This window comes from Panthera onca, chromosome B1, assembly GCF_046562875.1.
Source record: "Panthera onca isolate mPanOnc1 chromosome B1, mPanOnc1 haplotype 2, whole genome shotgun sequence".
NCBI lineage: Eukaryota > Metazoa > Chordata > Mammalia > Carnivora > Felidae > Panthera > Panthera onca.
The window spans coordinates 71561197-71579601 of NC_138342.1; the positions used below are offsets into that span (position 1 = coordinate 71561197).

At 42.0% G+C, this 18405-nt stretch overlaps 1 protein-coding gene across 6 annotated transcripts in view; it reads left to right on the forward strand.

Annotated features, from left to right (window-relative positions):
- Positions 1-18405, forward strand: part of AFF1 (ALF transcription elongation factor 1) — a 146049-nt gene that overhangs the window by 17979 nt on the left and 109665 nt on the right. For 3 of the 6 annotated variants that reach the window (XR_013555213.2, XR_013555214.2, XR_013555212.2), the window contains exon 1: positions 11857-14449. The exons of 1 other annotated variant lie outside the window; for it this stretch is intronic. Coding sequence is in view for 2 of the 5 variants with exons in the window: in XM_060654670.3 (XP_060510653.1) it covers positions 14400-14449 (50 nt within the window). In the remaining 3 variants the exon portion in view is untranslated. Of the gene's footprint in view, positions 1-11856; positions 14450-18405 lie in introns of those variants that run through there. 2 more of the 6 variants (XM_060654670.3, XM_078445937.2) reach the window with 1 other exon arrangement.

Here is an 18405-nt window from a genome sequence, read left to right on the forward strand (position 1 = left end):
TAACCCATTGCTAACTCCAGAGACCATGCTCTTGACCAGCTTACTCTGCTGGTAAGCAGAGTGTTCCATCCTGTTGTCTGTCGCTCAGCCTCCTCTCTGCCTTCCCTGAATTCAGCACAGCTGCTGTGGGAGACTGACAGCAGTCTCCATTCGGGGACCTTGAGTGCCCATCCGGTTGCTCTGTACTGGGAGGTGATATAGAGGGGTCAGAGGTGAGGGAACACATTAGCAGAGAACTAAGGGGAGCCTTTTAAAGCAGCAAGGAAAGAATTCCGAGTGGCTTGGGGCCTCAACATATCTGGCAGGGAAGACGTTGCCTGCAGAAGCATTTTGAACTAGCTCAAGGGAAAAAATAGGCAGAAAGGGAGATTGGTAGGTATAAGGTAACCGCTGATTGTATTACAAATTTACTTGTGTAAAATGCGTGTCTAAAATCTGGACCTTTTGTATCTTGGATATCAGTTGTAACCTAAACTAGGGAAACCATAGAATCAGGCCCGCCCTAAAGCTCAAAGCTTTCTGGCTTGGTAATTTTGTAGGGAAGGACTTGCAGGAAAAACACTTTGAAATATGAAGAAGGAAATGTGATTCCAGTGGTTCCTTTATAGGCACTAAATCTGTACGTGAAGAAGTAGGACAAGAATTAGAGAAGATTGATTTTCTGAAACCTCACAACCAACCTAGTTCTCAAATGGGGAAAAACAATGATTTTTTTTTTTTTTACAAAGATGAAGATTGGAGGAGGAAAGACGGAAAGGTGAATTAAGTCTCCACGGGGGCTGTGAAGGAGACTGCCTGAAAGCTTTCCAGAGGGGAGTCTGAAATGTATTCCTCCAAATGTATGTATGTATCTCTACTGGATCAGTTGTAGTTTCTCAGTAGAACAAAAGCAGAAGCCCAAGCAGGATTTTGGAGGAACAAGGTAAGGTTTTGCTCAGCGCGCACGCATAGATCAACTCATGCAGCGTGCAGGCATACATACACTCGAGCTGTCTCAGTTCTGCCAGTAGCAGCTGTTATTGTGTGTCTCACGGAGCTCAGGACCACTCCTCAGTTCCTTTCCTTTCACAGATCCACTCTACTAGTTAATAGATGAATTTGTGATTCCCACTTACCCTTTTCTGATGGAGACGTCTGCTTAAACCTCAAGTTTCTCTGTAGATGTGTGTGATGGAACCCCGTGGGATTTCTTGGTGTTTGGCAGCCTCTCAGATCCTATCGTATTTACTAGTTTATTCTTGGGGCTATTGTTTCTAATGTTATATTATACAGTATAAGTTACTTTATGCATAGTTATATGTAGTATATATAATTATAATTTAAATGTAAATTTTTCTATATAAAATACAAATTTCAAACATTCAGAAAATTGGAAGAATTTCACAGTAAAAAGCCTTATTCCCAGATTATACTCTTGTTAACACTTATACTTGTGTTTCCACGTAAGTACTCATCTCTTCATTGTTATATCCATCCATTCATCTCTTAGGCTTTTTGTGTGGGTTTGCAGATCTCAGAATACTGCAACCTGTGTGTCATTAACTAAAGTTAAGTATTACAGTTTTTTTTCCTTTTTTGCCTTAAAGTTTAGATGCCATGAAATGCACAGATTTTAAGTGTACTGGTACATTTTGACAATGTATACGTCTGTGTAACCCAAACCCCTATTAAGATACAGGACTAGGGGCGCCTGGGTGGCACAGTCGGTAGGGCGTCTAACTCTTGATCTCAGCTCAGGTCATGGTATCGCAGTTTGTGGGTTCGAGCCCCACATCGGGTTCTGTGCTGATGGTGTGGAGCCTGCTTGGGATTCTGTCTCTCCTTCTCTCTGCCCCTCCTCCCCACCTTGTGTGTGCGTGTGCGCGCGCGCGCGCACACACACACACACTCACTCTCTCTCTCTCTCTCTCTCTCTCAATAAATGTAAAAAAAAGATATAGGACTAATGTTAGGGTTATTTTTTGGCATGTATGTGGTAAGATGATTAGAAGATAATTATAACCTCATTTGGGTTTTATTTTTCCTTCTTTCAAGGTATCATTTCTATATATTTTTAAATTGTATTTATGACTTGTGTATGTTTGATAATGTCTCATTTTGTAGAGACTAGGTAATTTCTTGGGGTCTCAGGCTAAAACCTTTGGATTAAGGTAGAGGTTTCCTTACCTAGGTTGTCTCTTGCTAAGAATTCTCCTCAATTACTGTATTGAGTTTCTAGGATTTTTGACCTTCCTAAGATATATTGAATCTTGTTTCAAAAATGACTTCTCCCATGACTGTAACTAAAATTGCTTCTGTGATGAGGCATATGGTGACTGCTTTCTTTAAAACAAGCAAAGCCTGTCTTTACCGAGTGCTTTGAATATTTGAATCTGACTCCAAAATCATTAATTGGGGGGCGGGGGGGGGGAGTGATTTAGTCCTTTTCCCAGTGGAAGACTTCATGGAGAGTAGAGAGTTCTGTCCACTCTTTAAGACCTTCCTATTTCTGGGTAACAGAGAAATGCATGTGACACGATGTACTTAAAGCCAGCTACTTTAAGAGTGTATGTAGTAGAGAGGTGCCAGGATGGTTGGGTTGTGTTCTTCCAGGATTATGCTGTGGAAGTCACAGGTAGGGAGATGGGCTCTCTCTTGAAAGAGGTGGACTTAGTTGATGCCACTCATCATGTATGGGTGGGCTCAGGACTCTCAGAGCCTCCTTCTTGGACCAGGATGAATGAGAGAAGTCTGGGGGTGAAGGAATGCCTTTCCAAGTAACCTAGTGGTGGGTCTGTAGATAAACAGGGGCCCCGGACTGAAGTGAGGCAAGTTGTGTTTTGTTAAATTATCTAGTTGAATGTTACCTGTTTATTTCTGTTCTGTTATCCTCCAGCTTTTGGTAGTCTAATGTAAATGTTTCAGCCATTTCTCAGCTATTTATAAGGGAATAGTTGAGTTTACTATTGGGCCAGAGTTGTAGGGAGGCGACATTCCCCCGAGGGCAGAGTGGGAGTAGTAGCAGCCTTAATTAGTGAGAGATCCCCTAGAAGGTTTTAAGTCCAAGGAATAAGATTAAAACGTGTAAGAGGTTCACTCTACTTACATTTGAACATCTCACTTTAATTTTATAAAGGCTGTCAAGCCTGTTTCTTTATTTATACTGTCAACCTGACAAGTGTCCTTTTATTTAAATAAAGGTTTTTGAATCTAGTGATGCAGTCTCCCACCACACTTTTAAAAAACCAGGACATTTGAGGAACAGTAAGTTCTGACCTTTAATAGCAGCCACTGGCTTAATTCTTCATATTTTCCGCAAACCACACCCGCCTGCTGGAGTAGATAGCTCAGGGAAGTTGGATGGACTCACTGTGCCTTGGGAGGTTTTAATTCCCGAGCTTCTCCCAATGTTTTCTTCTACTCTGCAATCTCCCTCATATACTCTCCTTCTCCATTCATTTCATGCTAAAGTCATACAGAATTGTAGTGTGAAGTCCATTACTCCATTGAAGATGCAGCTGGAACCAGTGACTGGGATGTTTTTTATGCTTCCTACATCTCCCAAACTTCACCAACACAGTCTTTTTACAACCCTTTTGAGACTGTTGACCATTAGGCCCCAGGGCAGGGTATTAGAGATGAAGAAGCTGAGTCCTGGAAGTAATAGATAACATCATACAGTGAATGATGCCAGATTCTGGAGGCAGCCAGCTTGGCACACTTTTCACCACACACTACATTATGCTAATCTTTTGGAATAATAGAGTAAGGCATTAAAATGAGATCGAGATGAGTAGATTTCTCATCTTTCCCCCCAAGTCAGGAAAGCTGATAAGAGAGAAGTTTGATGTTACTGAAAGACTTGTGTGTTTCAGAAGAAATTATTTCAGAAATAGTCCTTACTTTACTCCTTTAAAATGAAACACTTCAAAATAAACTTTTAAAAATCACCCTTCATATTTTTTGATACTTTAGGGTCTAGTCCAAGGACTGACAACTCTTTTCTGTAAGGGGCCAGGTAGTAATTATCTCAGGCTTTGCTGTCCATGCAGTCTGTTGCAACTACTACTCTCTGCAGTTCCAGGACCAAAGCAGCCATAGACAGTATGTAAACAAATGGGCAGGGTCGAGTTCCAATAAATCTTTATTTGTAAAAACAGGCAGCTGGGGCAGATTTGGCTCATGAGCCAGGTTACCAATGCCTGGTCTAGTCCGTCTTTTTATTTCTACTAACTTTGTTTACCATACAGTTTTAGATTGAAATTTAAGCATTGATCAATGTTAATGCAAATTGGAATATTTAAAAAAAAATTTCCCCTCTTTGCCACTGTAGCCTTATTCTTTTTCAACTAATTTTACTTAAAATTAGGCCTGAAGTTTCTGGGCTAAGCAGGCCAAGAAATCAAGGAACAGTTTCAGGTGGGGATGTTCTACTAAATGCTCCTTTTAGATATATTACAGAGTTTGTAAAATCATGAAATTGTGATTGCTGGCTCAACAAACACGAGGATACAAGGAGGTCTGGAAAATAGTGTAAAATCATTTGAATTAGGAAGTCAGGCCAGACTTTGCACAGCAAGGCTCTGTATTGAGTGGGCACCAGGACTGTGTTCTTTGGGGGCAGTGGGGAGGATTAAGGGTGGGAGGAGTGGTCAGTTTTGCTTCTGTGATCCTCTGAGGCCGCAGTTAAGTCCATTTGCATTCCAAAGTTTGACATCCCCACTCTGTTCACTTCCTAAAATTGACAGTTTTTCATGTGCAAAGTAATTTGAGGTCATTATTTCAGGCAGAGGAAAGTCTGCAGGCCACTCTCAGGGGATCCGCTGCCTTAAAATATCCTCGAGGCTCTAGGCTAGCCAAGTGGAGTGGATGACTGCAAAAGGCTGTCATCCTCATGAATTATCAGTGGTTCTTTGGACCCTTTCTGGACAAATTTGGAGTTGGGGAACGAGGTGAGATGGTGCAAACACCCCATGGTGAATGATCACCCCTCCACGACTTACATGCTTTCTTAGCAGGGGCATGGGGGCCTCTTCCCCTTTTTCAAACTCCTCATTCTTCAAGCTCAGATGTCACCGCTCCTAATTAAATCATCCCAGGCTCCTTCCTTTAGACTTGGTGTTTTTCTCCTCTGATTCTTTAGCACTTGTAACCAACCTCTGCAAATCACTCTTAGCAGTCTGTTCCTTACCCTAACCCACCCTCCACCCCCCTTTGCATTTCTCCTACTAGATTGTCGAATCCTTACTTCTTTTGTCCTTTAGGTCTAGCACATAGGAGTGGAGTCAATATTGACTGAAAACAAATAGATTTTCTGTTTTTATTCTGTGAAGCTTACGATATTGAGTTGGACTACAGAAAACCATAGAAGTGCATTTGTGCTCTTAAATAACTTTAAGTGGCATGAAATTTAAAATGCAATTCTGTTTGAAGACATTCTTTTACAGTCAGAGAGGCTTTTAATATAAATCATCAGTGCATTTGGTAATTTTAAATGTTTGCTTATTGTTTCCTTACAATGGATGTATTAGCTTCGCTTTTCAAATAGAGAGTTAAAAATGGAAATTTTAAAGCATTATAAAAGACACAATCTCTAATACTCCTGAAGTTTATTTTTTTAAGAAAAAATTAAGTGAACTCTCAGATGCTACTTTACCAGTGTTGAAGAAGGTGGAGGGTGATGTATTAAGTTTGATAAATACCCTTTGTTTCATGTAAGTGAACTGCCTGTTGACAGTGATGGGGAAAAGATGATATATTCTGCATATAAATGTCCATGGCTGGGCCAAAATCCAGCCCAAAGAATCCTGACAAGCTTTGTAAGGCTCATAACACTGCTTAGCAGAGGTCAAAATGAAGGGAGACTTCTCCAGAAAAACAATGACTTACTGTTTAGTTTTAAGGAGATGCCAATTATAGCCAGTGGTAGGAGGTGAGCTGGGGTTATGATGAAAATGAGAATATTTAGAAACATGTAATTGTTGCTTGTTGCCATATAAAATACCAATACATGTTTTCAGCTTTCTTCTCCTATAATAATCTCCCTGTTCTTCCTACTTGAAATGTCTGTGGAATGAAACGGAATAGAATAATGAGGCTGCCTCTAGTTTTTATGACATTAAGCTTTCTCTCTGTGAAAACAAGTGTGACATGTGCAGTTAACCAAAAGAAGATAACTGGAAGTCAAGAGATTAAAGTGATGATTCTATAAAAACATGAACGCTTTATTCTTACGTAGTTGTCTGTTTTGTGTGCTATGCAAATAAGGTTATATATCTTTGTGTTTTTTTATGTCCAGGTGTTTGTTAGAGCCTAAAACAAGTTTTTCAGTCATAGAAAGTTTATCTCTTCTTATGGGGTGTCCATAGCAGCCTGTTTAACTAGGTTTAAAAATATAATTGCCGGTGGCTTCTCCTGCAAGTTGTGTGTTGCCTGGTCTTTAGTTTTAGATATACTCCCATAATGGGATACATTTCATTAAATGAATAGAGGAGGGGGCTGTACAGTTGTTTTGGTTTGTTCAGTAACTGAAATGTGTTGATGTGTACTTATTTAAAGAATAAATGTTTCTTAATATTCTTTAGAGAAATAAATCGCCTCTTGCCAGTTTTCTTATTATCTTATCAATACATAGACATTGTTTTTCCTTTCATTTCCCAAATGAAGCCTTTTCCTGTTGCTTTTTGCTGTTGGTTAGCAAGTCTAAATGCTGAGCATTTATTCTGGCTGGAGCAGTGCTTGGTACCTTGGCCCAGTTTCAAACAGTTCTTCTTATCATATGTGGTGCAATTGGTTCTCTGGAATGTGCGTGTTAGAAGTTCAGTCATTGGGAGGGACTCTTCCTTTCGGAGTGGTAAATCCTGTGCAGTTTTCTAAGCTGCTCTACAGAATGTAATGCATTCAATTTGATGTATGTCGGGAATTATCTGGTGCTCAAAATGTCAAGTGACAAAAAATATCCACTTAATATGTTTGATCTCTTATGACTCTTCTTAACAAACAAAAAATAAACTTACTCCTGAATAATTACTTGAGAGAAGAATTGCTCTCCTCCCCGCTTCAATCTCCCTAAAGACATTTCAGCAGTCTCATGAGACACAAGATGAATTTGGAAATGATTGGTTTGTCTCTTGCTTTCTGTGTGGTACTTGAAAATTTGATGTATAAATCCGTTATTTGGTAGGATGATCTCCATAACTGCCTGGTTTTTATGTATGTATGTATTTTTAAAATACAAAAAAAAATGTTTATTTTTTGAGAGAGAGAGAGAGACACAGAGCACAAGCGGGGGAGGGGCAGAGACGGAGGGAGACACAGAATCTGAAGCAGGCTCCAGGCTCTGAGCTGTCAGCGCAGGGCTTGAACTCACAAACTGTGAGATCATGAGCTGACGTCAGATGCTTAACCAACTGAGCCACCCAGGCGCCCCTATACTGCCTAGTTTAAAAAAAAATAACACACTATCTTTTGAAAATGTTTGTTTCAAATTGTATGATTTGTTTTGTTTTTAAAAAGAAACCACGACTTCAGGTTCTGCATCTGTATGCAGAATTCCACCCATTCAGCCAATACTCATTTAGCCTGATGGGTTAGTGCTGGGTATATACAGTGTGGAGCTAGAAAAGGTGACTGGGCGTCTGTAACTCGCATTCCTGGAGGAGGTGAGCGTGGAGAGCCAGACGTAATTAAACAGATAAGTGAATAGACCAGGTAATTTTAGATAGTGATAAAAAGAGATGGAGGGTGGAGTGCTGGAGGGGTAAAGTGCCCGTTCAGATCTGGGACCTCGCTGAAGAGCTCATTTAACCTGAGGTGTTAGTGACAACGTTGCCCTCAGCTCTCTGGACAGAGCATCCAGGTGGGAATCAGCAGTGCACAGCCCCACTCGTTCCAGGCATGAGAAGGCCAATGTGGCTAGTATTTGAGAAGGGCAGGGGGGAGGGGAATGCATCCGGAGGTAGCAGTTAAGAGGAGGTGTGCTGGGGAATGGAGCCTTATAGATCCAGCTTCTGGGTTTTCATCTTGAATGCTAAGGGAAGCCTGTGGTGGTCTGTCAGCAGTGGAAGGAGCCACATAATCTCATTTGCATTTTAAAACTCTCTAGATCTTGTATTTTTTGTTTTGTTTTTCCCATGATGCGTTTGTGGCAGCATGGAAAGATTTTTCATTGTGGAATTTTTGTTGGTGAAGTCGTAGTCCTAGAGACAGCTTATTCATATCATTCTGAATCTTACTTGACTTAAGGGGCTCCTGGGTGGCTCAGTCGGTAAGCATCTGACTTCAGCTCAGGTCATGATCTCACGGTTCACGAGTTCGAGTCCCGTGGTTCACAGGTTCGAGTCCCACGTCGGGCTCTGTGCTGACAGCTCAGAGCCTGGAGCCTTCTTTGGATTCTGTATCTCCCTCTCTCTCTGTCCTTCCCCCCACTCATGCTCGCTCGCTCTCGCTCTCTCTCTCTCTCTCTCTCTCTCAAAAATGAACAAACATGAAAAAAATTTTAAAGTTAAATGTGTATTTGCTATAAATGTTACTCAAAACTTTTTTGTTGTTGTTACAGTATACTTGGGCTTTATGAGTAATACAGCAAACTGAAGAATAAACCTGTTGTATTAGCTGATAAACATATGGTGTTAGCTGAGGCAGCTTTCACGGCTGACCTGGGAAGGGAGATGAGTCATTTGATGGGTACAACAGTCTGGTAAAATCGGTTTTAGGTATTAGACAGTGAATCATGTTTTGTCATCTAATAATGAATAAGACTGGCAGACTTCAGTATAATTCTGGATTGTTTGAGTAATACTCGAATATAATCATTAAATCAATGATGTATATTAAGCATCATTTTTTGCTAAGCACTGTGCTCTCAGAAATAGTCCTTGCCATTAAGGTGCTCACAGTCTAATAAAGAAAATCTGTTGGCACGTGTACAGTCCATCTCATTTTTGTAAAGGTAAACATGGGCAGATTTGCAAGGACAAATGTATCCCAGAGAAAGGAATCATTCACAGCCAGGTTGGGAAGTGAGAGTGGAGGTCCCGGCTGGGGACTGTGATGGAGAGGCAAGGATATTTCAGAAGGCTGTGAAAGTAAGGGGAGGAATTCATTAGAGAATTGGCCAAGACCAGGGCTTTGCTTTTCCCCACGCATCCCAGTTCCTTGTGTTCATAGTGTCTAGAAGAGAGAGAGGGGGCAAAACTGGGTCTTGCGCATTTTTGGGTGAGAAATGAAAAAGAAGTCTTAACCTGCGTGCCCCCGCCCCAAGATTAAAGGTAAGTTGAAGCCAGGTAGTGAAGGGTGTTGCTTGGCTTAACTGTCTGTCAGTTTTAATCTTGTAGGGAGCGTTGGGGTCAGAAAAGTTGTAAATCGCTGAATAGCAAGATCAGATTCATGATTTTTAGAAGTTCACTGAGGCAGCTGTGTGGAGCTGAGTGGCCCAGGACAAGGAGCCTGTTGGGGCTGTGCTCCAAATGAGAAATGAGGAAGTCCACACAACACTTTATTTGAATTGTGGATGCTTAATAGAGTTAATGACCCCCGTTTTTGAGTATAAATCAAATGAGGGAAGCAATGAAAAAGCCCAAAACTTTGAGCTTGCTAGTCTACTTCTTTCTTAGTAACCACCACATTCTTTTAATTTGAGGCTCTAAGGATACAGACTTTCCCCACCCTCACTTTATAGGTATGTGATGTGGTCCTTAATGGTCAGTTGAGTGTGTAAGAAGAATGACATGGTAGGGAGGCCAGTGCTCTGGTTGATTTTAGTACAGATGAGACCTGCAGGGGGAAGAGCCAACAGCTTCTGCCCATGCTTCTGACTGGGGCCAAATGTGCAGTTGCCAGTAAGGCAGGTGGTCTGAGGTAGCTCCCAACACCAGGGGCCTTTATAAGTAAATAGGAGGACATAAATCGTCAGGTGGCAGATTTATTTCTAGTGAGCCTGTTGCCCCTATGGGAGGCGGTGATTTCTGTGTGTGCTTTCAGTTAACGTGGGTAAGAACTGTCTGCATTTTAGGGAACCCCTGTCAGAGGCTGTATTTTCTAGAATTTCTCAGTAACAGTAATATGTTCTCATTTCAAATGGCATTAAAAGCAACTTTCATTAAGCCCTCACACATAGATTGCCAAATCTTCAAGGTCAGGAGTGATTTCTTTTCACTGGTGTGGTTTGTGTAATTGTTCCATTTGCTTGATGGCCTTCCTCAGCACTAGTTTTATTTTTTGTTTGTTTTTGTTTGTTTAAAATGTATTTAAAAGGTGAAGGACTTGGAGTGCAGTAGCAGAAGGACACATAGTGCAGTAGCTCATCTGTCTCCTTTCCTCTCTCCTCTCCTTGTTGGGGCTGTGTATCTTCACACACACAGCTTCCCCCACTGCTCTTTGAAAATCAGTGAAGACAAATTCTTGTGCTTTTCCACCTATAGGGTAAAAAAAGTGCCTCTTGGAATATATTTATGATCTGCTGAGGTAACCAAAACAGGCTATAAGTGAGACTACTTTTCCAAAAAACAGCTGCTCGTGTTTGAACTTTGCAACATAGTCTCTGATACACAGCTTTATGCAGATGGGTCTATAATTATTCATAATGATCAAAGTTGGAGTCCAGGGTCCAAAATCAGTTTTCAGGGCTTCCAGTGAGAGTTACTGCCAAAATGTTCAACACCCTGTTCTTTAGCCCTGATCTTGATGTTGTTATATAAGGCAATTTCTTTGTTTTTTAAAGTTTATTTGTTTATTTTGAGACAGAGAAAGAGAGAGAGAGAGAGAGAGAGAATATCCCAAGCAGCCTTCTTGTTATCAGTGTCAGGGCTTGAACTCACAAACTGTGAGATCATGACCTGAGCTGAAACCAAGAATTGGACGCTTAACCGACTGACCCATCCTGGCGCCCTAGTTTCTTTTGTTTTCAGTCAAAAAATTTTAACCACACAAATCTTAAATGGACACTTTTTAAAAAATTTATTTTTGAGAGAGAGTGTGCATATGCAGGGGAGGGGCAGAGAGAGAGAGAGAGAGAGAGAGAGAGAGAGAATCAATCCCAAGCAGGGCTCGAATTCATGAACCGTGAGATCATGAGCCAAAATCAAGAGTTGGACACTTAACCGACTGAGCCACCCAGGCGCCCCAAACGGATACTTGCTTGTGAAAAGAATGTTAAAATACTCCCTAAACCACCACACTACCAGTTAACTTCCTCCACCATAATCTGGTGCTCCTTCTTGATAGATTTTTGTAAAGTTAATCCTTTCGGACCTTTGCCACATATTAACATGCATGCGGAAAAGTACCTGGCACGCGGCAGGTTCATTTTGAAAGGTAAAAATTAGCATGTCTCTTATTAGAAGTGACTTACTTTTTCAGTTGTTTGCCCAGGTAGAGGCTGTCTCAATTTGAAATTCAAAGGATTCCTTGTAAATTATGTCAACATATCTTAAAGGTTGATTTAATTTTGCAAAATGAAGTTACCTACAACTCTTTCAGTATCCTAATGAGGCTCAGTCTTCTGTGGCCAGCAGAGAGCTGTCACTTTGAGAAGATCCCCTGGGAGTGCCTCCAGGAAAACAACAGTGGCAGAGTGCTATTTTGCCTTTTCACTATGCTGATACTTTATCTTTTATGTTAAATCAGATTTTGTTTTTAAAATTAAGGATTCTTTGTTTTGTTTTTTGTTTTTTCTTATGAAGGTGAAATTCCTGGAAGATTTAGTGGAGTGATTTTTATTGTGAGAAAGCCTGTTGCAAAATTTTTCCCATGCAAAAAGTGAAAGAGGAAAAAAATCCTCCGTTCTTTGTTTTTGTTTTTTAAATGTTTATTTTTGAGAGTATGAGTGGGGGAGGGGCAGAGACAGGGAGGGAGGGAGGCACAGAGTCCGAAGCAGGCTTCAGGCTCTGAGCTTTCGCACAGAGCCCGATGTGGGACTCGAACCCATAAACCATGAGATCATGACCTGAGCCGAAGTTGGACGCTTAACCAGCTAAGCCACCCAGGTGCCCCAATCCTCCATTCTTTGAAGCAACATTTCTTCTGCTTTCAAACTTGGAGCCACTTTGATTTCTCATGTTTAAATTGTGTTTATGAGTGATACAGTTTAATGGCAAGACTAATTTTGTGCTTTGAAGCATATATTGACCTTTTTCTGTAAAGCCAGTGTTTGAAAAACGTCCCCTGGATGTTAGATTATAGGACTAGAGGAACATGGGGAAAAAAGGGCCAGAAGATGGACTTAAAAAGTCAATAGAGGGTAGCTTTGAAAATAAAAAAGTCACTTGCACAAGAGTAAGAACCCAAGCCTGCTGTTCTTTTGCCTCTGTGACACATATATCACCAGTTTCTAAACCAGGGTTGCCCAACATCTGTGAACAGACTTGAGAGTTTTATGTTTTGCTTTATCCTTGCTACATTCAAATCCGAATGGCATCATTTTCCCCTAAAACAGTATAAAAGACTTGTTCCTTTCCAAATTTAATGTACGTGGCTGATTTTAGGATTTTTCCTTTCCTTCCCGCCAAATGTCTCTTCCATGCCTAGGGAGATAAATACACAGGAGAAATTACACTCTGTCCCCCAAGGGAGAATTAAACTTTTAAACGTGAGTTCTAGAGAGAGTTGGTCCCATCTATCAGAGGCAGGTCTGTGTGAAGTGGCCAGTCAAGGGTGATAAATGGGTAGTCAGCTGTGCATAGCCTGCCCCGTGGGCCCAGGGTTGCCATGGAAGCACCCAGTGGCATTCAGCAATCCTGCATGACTAACCTAGATTAGCAGCAGGGCCCGTGGGCTCCAGCCTGGAAGAAGGTGCTCACAGCCAGATGATGGCCAGGCCGGCACGCCGCCCCACTGCACATGTTCAGCTTGGGCCTTCCTCTTGCCGTCTTTTCCTCCTTCCACATACGGTCTTTCCTTTTTTGTGTGAGGGAAAGTGAGAAAGAGGGATTGCTCTCATTAATGCTCACAGAGCTGGGATTTCTTCATTTTTATCACAGTGTTCTAACACGTCCATCCGAAACCCCAAGGAGGAGCATTTGAAAAGTCGGAATCAATGTGCCCTGACAGGCCCCAGCATGGGGTTGACTAAATGACTGCATTCAGGGGCTGAATGGGCAGCTCCGAATTCCCCAGGAGTTTCACAACCTCTCTGAAAGTGAGAGCATCCTATCCTGGCTTGTTTTAGACTTCCAGGCTTCATCCTGGCTCCTGCGTGGATGAGAATGGTGGGATTCTGTCACCGAAGACATGGGTGGTGCAGGCCAGCACAGCGATGTCTCGTGCGGTTGGTTGTGTTCTGCAGGGCACACTGGGCCCTGGGATGTGAGGCCTGTGCTTCCCCCTTTGGTCCTTCTAGTTCACTTAAAAAAAAAAAAAAAAAAAAAAAAAAAAGTGGCGGGAGGTGGTTTGTTGCCATTCGCAGAGATCCTTTTGGTGTATCAGCGCTGCAACCTTTGCAGATAGATGGTGGATGGTAGCATATGATCCAAAAGCAACAACGTGGCTCCTGAAAGGAATCCCCTGATTTAGAATACTTAAAGCAGACTTTCCGTGGAACTCATGGATATCTGCCGGGTGGGCAGACTTTGCACCCTCTCCCCGGGGGTATTTCAACACTGTGGACTTGTTTTTGAATGCATTCAGCTGCTTGAAGTCGTCACGTGACTTGGTCTTTCTCTCCCCAGGTAGGGACTCCTGGGCCCACCAGACAACTAGCATTGAGGCCTAGGTCAGTGGCCAGAAGTTACTGGGAGTGGAGCCTGATATTGGGCATGTAATGGCTGCTTTGGTACAAGTTTATCTGCAGCCTGTTCTTTAAAGATATTAATGCGAAGAGCCTCTAGCACATTGGACATGACTTGTGAATCCAGAGGTTATTATGGGGCCAGTGACCTCAAATCTGTAAATTCAAGAAAGCTCTAACAACAACAAAAAAGTTTCCAAAATGAGAAATTGTAGTGCAGTGTTTATAATTTGAGGAGCCACTTCATGCTGCCAGCCATCCCTCTCTCAAAGGGCTCTCTGTTAGGTCCTTCGGCAAAGACAGACCTGTGTGGACACATTTAAGCAAACGCATCTTGCGGCTCTGAGATTGCTCTGCCGGCAGGGATAAAACCTGAATTAATCGACGTGTCCCTCTTTGAGACCAAGGAATTGTGAACACACAGCCCACCTTCTTTGTTGTTGCCCTATTTAACACAGCCTGAAAGCTTTGCCAGCAGAACTGTGGTTAAGAGCACACGCTTTGGTGCCAAGCAGATCTGCATTCGAATTTTAAGGTCTATTATTTAATAGCAGGTTAATCTCTGAGCTTTCTTTTTGTTCACCTGGAAAATGGGGTTAATAATCTCCCTCTCACAGAGTTGTTGTGAAAATTAAATAGGAGACTGATGTGCTGTGCCTGAATCAGTGCCGACTGAACAACAGATGCTAAGTGGTGGATGTGGCTAGGCTCTGCTGCTGTTGCTGTCTTCATTGCTCTTGTTTTTCGGTAAGCTTTGTTCGAGTGCTCCACATAGCCCAAGAAGAGTGTACTATCTTGTGCTCCTCAGGACCACCTAGAAATCTGTTACACGTGCACATCTCAGGCCCTGCGTTAGATCTACTGACTCAGAAACTCTGGAGGCAGGTCTTTGCCCTCTGTGTTCTGATCCCCCCCCCCCCCCCCCCCCCCACTTCGTGATGCTAATGCTTGCTGGTTTGGGAACCTCTCATCTAATGGAAAGGGAAGGAGAACTCCTAGCTCACTCCATTCTGCATGGAACCGTGAGAAAGTCTAACAGTGAAATGCTGATGTTGGGATGAGGTTATCCCATGAGGGAGAATATTTTCTCCTCCACAACAGAGGAAAAATGCCACCTTTAATTAAATGAAGTGGTAGTCAGCTTGTAATTATTCAAAGGTAATTAACAGTTTGTGAATCTTGTAGGACATGTACTGCTACCTAAAACCCCTCATTTAAAATTCTATCCACTCGCTCTTTGCTTGTACCTTGAGTTAAAAACAATGACATATAAGGCTGAACAGTGATTTGCTTACTCATGCTACTACTTGAGTTAATATTTTTAAAATTTGTATTTCCCCCGATGTCAGAATAGAACCAAGAAAAAGAAGATACTCATGAAAAAGTTTGCTTACGAACTTGAACAAACCATCCTTGAAGCCATTGCAAACTTACAACAAGTAAAAGCCAAATAAACCAGAAAGCTCCCTACCTAGTACGGTTGGCAAAACTCTGTTAGTTGCAAGGTGAGAATGTGGACAGTCCAGAAGAATGAGGTCTCACCTTGTCCTGTGTAGTCCTGGCAACTGTGGACTGGTCACTTCCTGTCTCTTCTGCCTTCCCCGGCCCTCTAGGGAGTGAGACCCAAGGGACAGGGTGGGTGAGAGAGAGTTTCTCTCTCAAAGTCTAGACCTCCTAAAACTCATCCATATCAGTGACATTCCTGAGGTCTTTCCTCATCTCCCTATTTTTGGGTTTTCCAGTCGAAGGGTAATAATTAATAAGAAAAAAATACATTCAACGCTTGTTTCGAGATTGGTGTAGTATTATGTATGTTGCCAATAAAATCTTGGTGTGGGTTTTTCACTTTTTTTAAACTGATGAAGTAAAACTTGTAATTAAGCAGAGTCCCTAATTTAATAGGATTTCTCCCCTGTGGGAGGTACCTTGATATTTGAATCACACAGCAATAAGCCAGTGTTAGGAATTTTGTCAAATTGGTTCTTCTCGTTATTTCCATAGCAGTCTTTATACCTGGAAGCGAGCATGGTGGAATGTACCAGATGCTAAGATAAGGCTGTGCTGATTAATTTGGAAATACTTCAGTCATTTTAAGCCAGGGTAGCTTTTCTTAAAGGTACGTGTGGAGTCAACAGGAAAACTAAGTGAGGACCCCAAGCAGCTTGATGGTTGAGGTGCTGCTGTTCACATCCTCGCTTTTCAATCCTGAACGGAGACTTAAGCCATTTGTGGTTCCCTTTTCTGAGACAAGGGTAACAGTTATTCAGAAGCAGTTACTCATGAAGCAGAGCCAGAGGCTGTGAACACGCCACGCCAATAAAGCTACAGGGACTCTGCCGTTGTCCCCAACAGAATCTGAAAAGGGAGAACTCCCTTCGTGGTGAGAATGGTAAAGCGGACGCCCTTGGGAGGCCGCTTCTTCTTGTGCGTGCCCATTCGGGGTACAGTACCAAGTAGGTTTGGAAAAGAGAAACTTGGCAGTTCAGGTTGCCCAGAGGTAGCTGCATGCCCCACGCCTTCTGTAAACAAAGTGGCTGTAAAAGCAAGTTTGAAAGAAGAAAGTTATTTCCTGATCAACCCTCTTATTGGCTCCCATGGATGTATGTTAACGTTACGTATGTTAATGTTATGTGATTGTTTTTTGGGCCAACGAGGAATTACCAAAATTCTAAGCTAATTGAAAGGAATTCCAGAGTGGTTATCAAGTCCACTGTGCTTCTTTCAACCAGAAATAAATCTAATTGTCCAAAACATGTGAGATTCAGACTTTGTTAAAGAATACTCCACGGCTAGTTTCTGGTTTAGTTTTTCTTTCCTTCACTTTTTTCAGTATGTTGACTGACATAAATTGTTCACTTTGTAGTTCTCTGAAAGTAGGACATCAAGATATCCATCATTTAGGAAAAGTTTTTGGTAACAGTGGTCTGAGCAGGTAATTCTTTGCCACATCCTGGTGAATTTAGCCAGGTAGCTTAGCCCCCCACTACCTTAAGGCTGTAGAAATAGCTGCAAATCACTTTTTAGAGGGCTCTGTTTTAAAAAAAAATATTTATTGTTGAGAGAGAGAACATGAGTGGCAAAGGAGCAGAGAGAGAGAGAGAGAGAGGGAGACAGAGGATCCTGAAGTGGGCTCAGCACTGACAGCAGAGAGTGCATGTTGGGCTCGAACCCACAAGCTCAAGCCTTGAGATCATGACCTGAGCCAGAGTCAGGCGCTCAACCGACTGAGCCACCCAGGTGCTCCTAGGTGACTTTTATTTTATTTTATTTTATTTATTTTATTTTATTTTTTTAACATTTATTTATTTTTGAGACAGAATCAGAGTATGAACGGAGGGAGGGTCAGAGAGAGAGGGAGACACAGAATCTGAAGCAGGCTCCAGGCTCTGAGCTGTCAGCCCAGAGCCCGACGCGGGGCTCGAACTCATGGACCGTGAGATCATGACCTGAGCCGAAGTTGGACGCTTAACTGACTGAGCCACCCAGGTGCTCCTAGATTATATTTTATTTTATTTTATTTTATTTTATTTTATTTTATTTTATTTATTTTATTTTATTTTTTTAACATTTATTTTTGAGACAGAATCAGAGTATGAACGGGGGAGGGTCAGAGAGAGAGGGAGACACAGAATCTGAAGCAGGCTCCAGGCTCTGAGCTGTCAGCCCAGAGCCCGACGCGGGGCTCGAACTCATGGACCGTGAGATCATGACCTGAGCCGAAGTTGGACGCTTAACTGACTGAGCCACCCAGGTGCCCCGATGACTATTTTTTAAAAATTGTTTTTGCATATGTCTTTCAGCATTTTTTTGTTTTGTAATTACAAGTAAGTTTTTAAAAATATACTGTAAGCAATAGCAGCTGTTTTTTTTTTTTTTAATTAAAAAAATACTTAAATGATAAGCTTCAATGCAAAGTACCATGCTTTAGTATCAGGAAAGAGAGAAATATGAGTCGTTCTGTTTTGATGGAGTTCACATTCTAGGGGAAAGGGGAGGAGGAGAGAGAAGCAATCAGTATGTTCTATCAGCACATACTTGGTGGATTTGAGGAACCCTTTAGGGTGAGTAACACTGGAACCTTCACTCCAGAGATTTGCTGGTGGCTGAAAATTGGGGATGGGTGTGAGGTTGAGAGAGAAGCAGAGGAAATTGTTTAGAATGAAAGCATTGAAGTTCAGGATGTCAGTGAGGAGCAGGGAATAGTCTGGTATGCCTGGAATATAGATGTGGTCTGCAGGAGAATCATATTTTGTGTGTAAGCTGGTCCTGGAAGAATTGGATATCATTCAGGGGTTTTGGGGTGGGGATTGGAGCAAGAGGGTATCTTTAACCGGGTATGTTTGGGGAATGGACATGACTGTCAAGAGAATGCTTGTGGCAGGCCTGCAAGGGAGACAGTAGGATAATGCCTAGAGACAGTAGGATAATATCTAGGGTAGATCTGTACCCGATTATGGGGGAATTTTAATGCCAAAGCAAAGATTTAGAGTTTATTCTGCAGCAGCAAAGAGCTGTCCAATTCTTGTTATTTTAAAATATGGATAGTGCCATGAAAACCAGAGTTTTAGATTGGATTTCTTTCCATGAGAAGGTTAATTTAGAGGGACAAGATGTTGGGGAGGCAGAGAGACCAGTAAGTAGGCTCTTGCCAGAGGAAATAAAGAGACATGAGAGCAGAGAGGCCAGGAAAAGGGGTGTCTGAG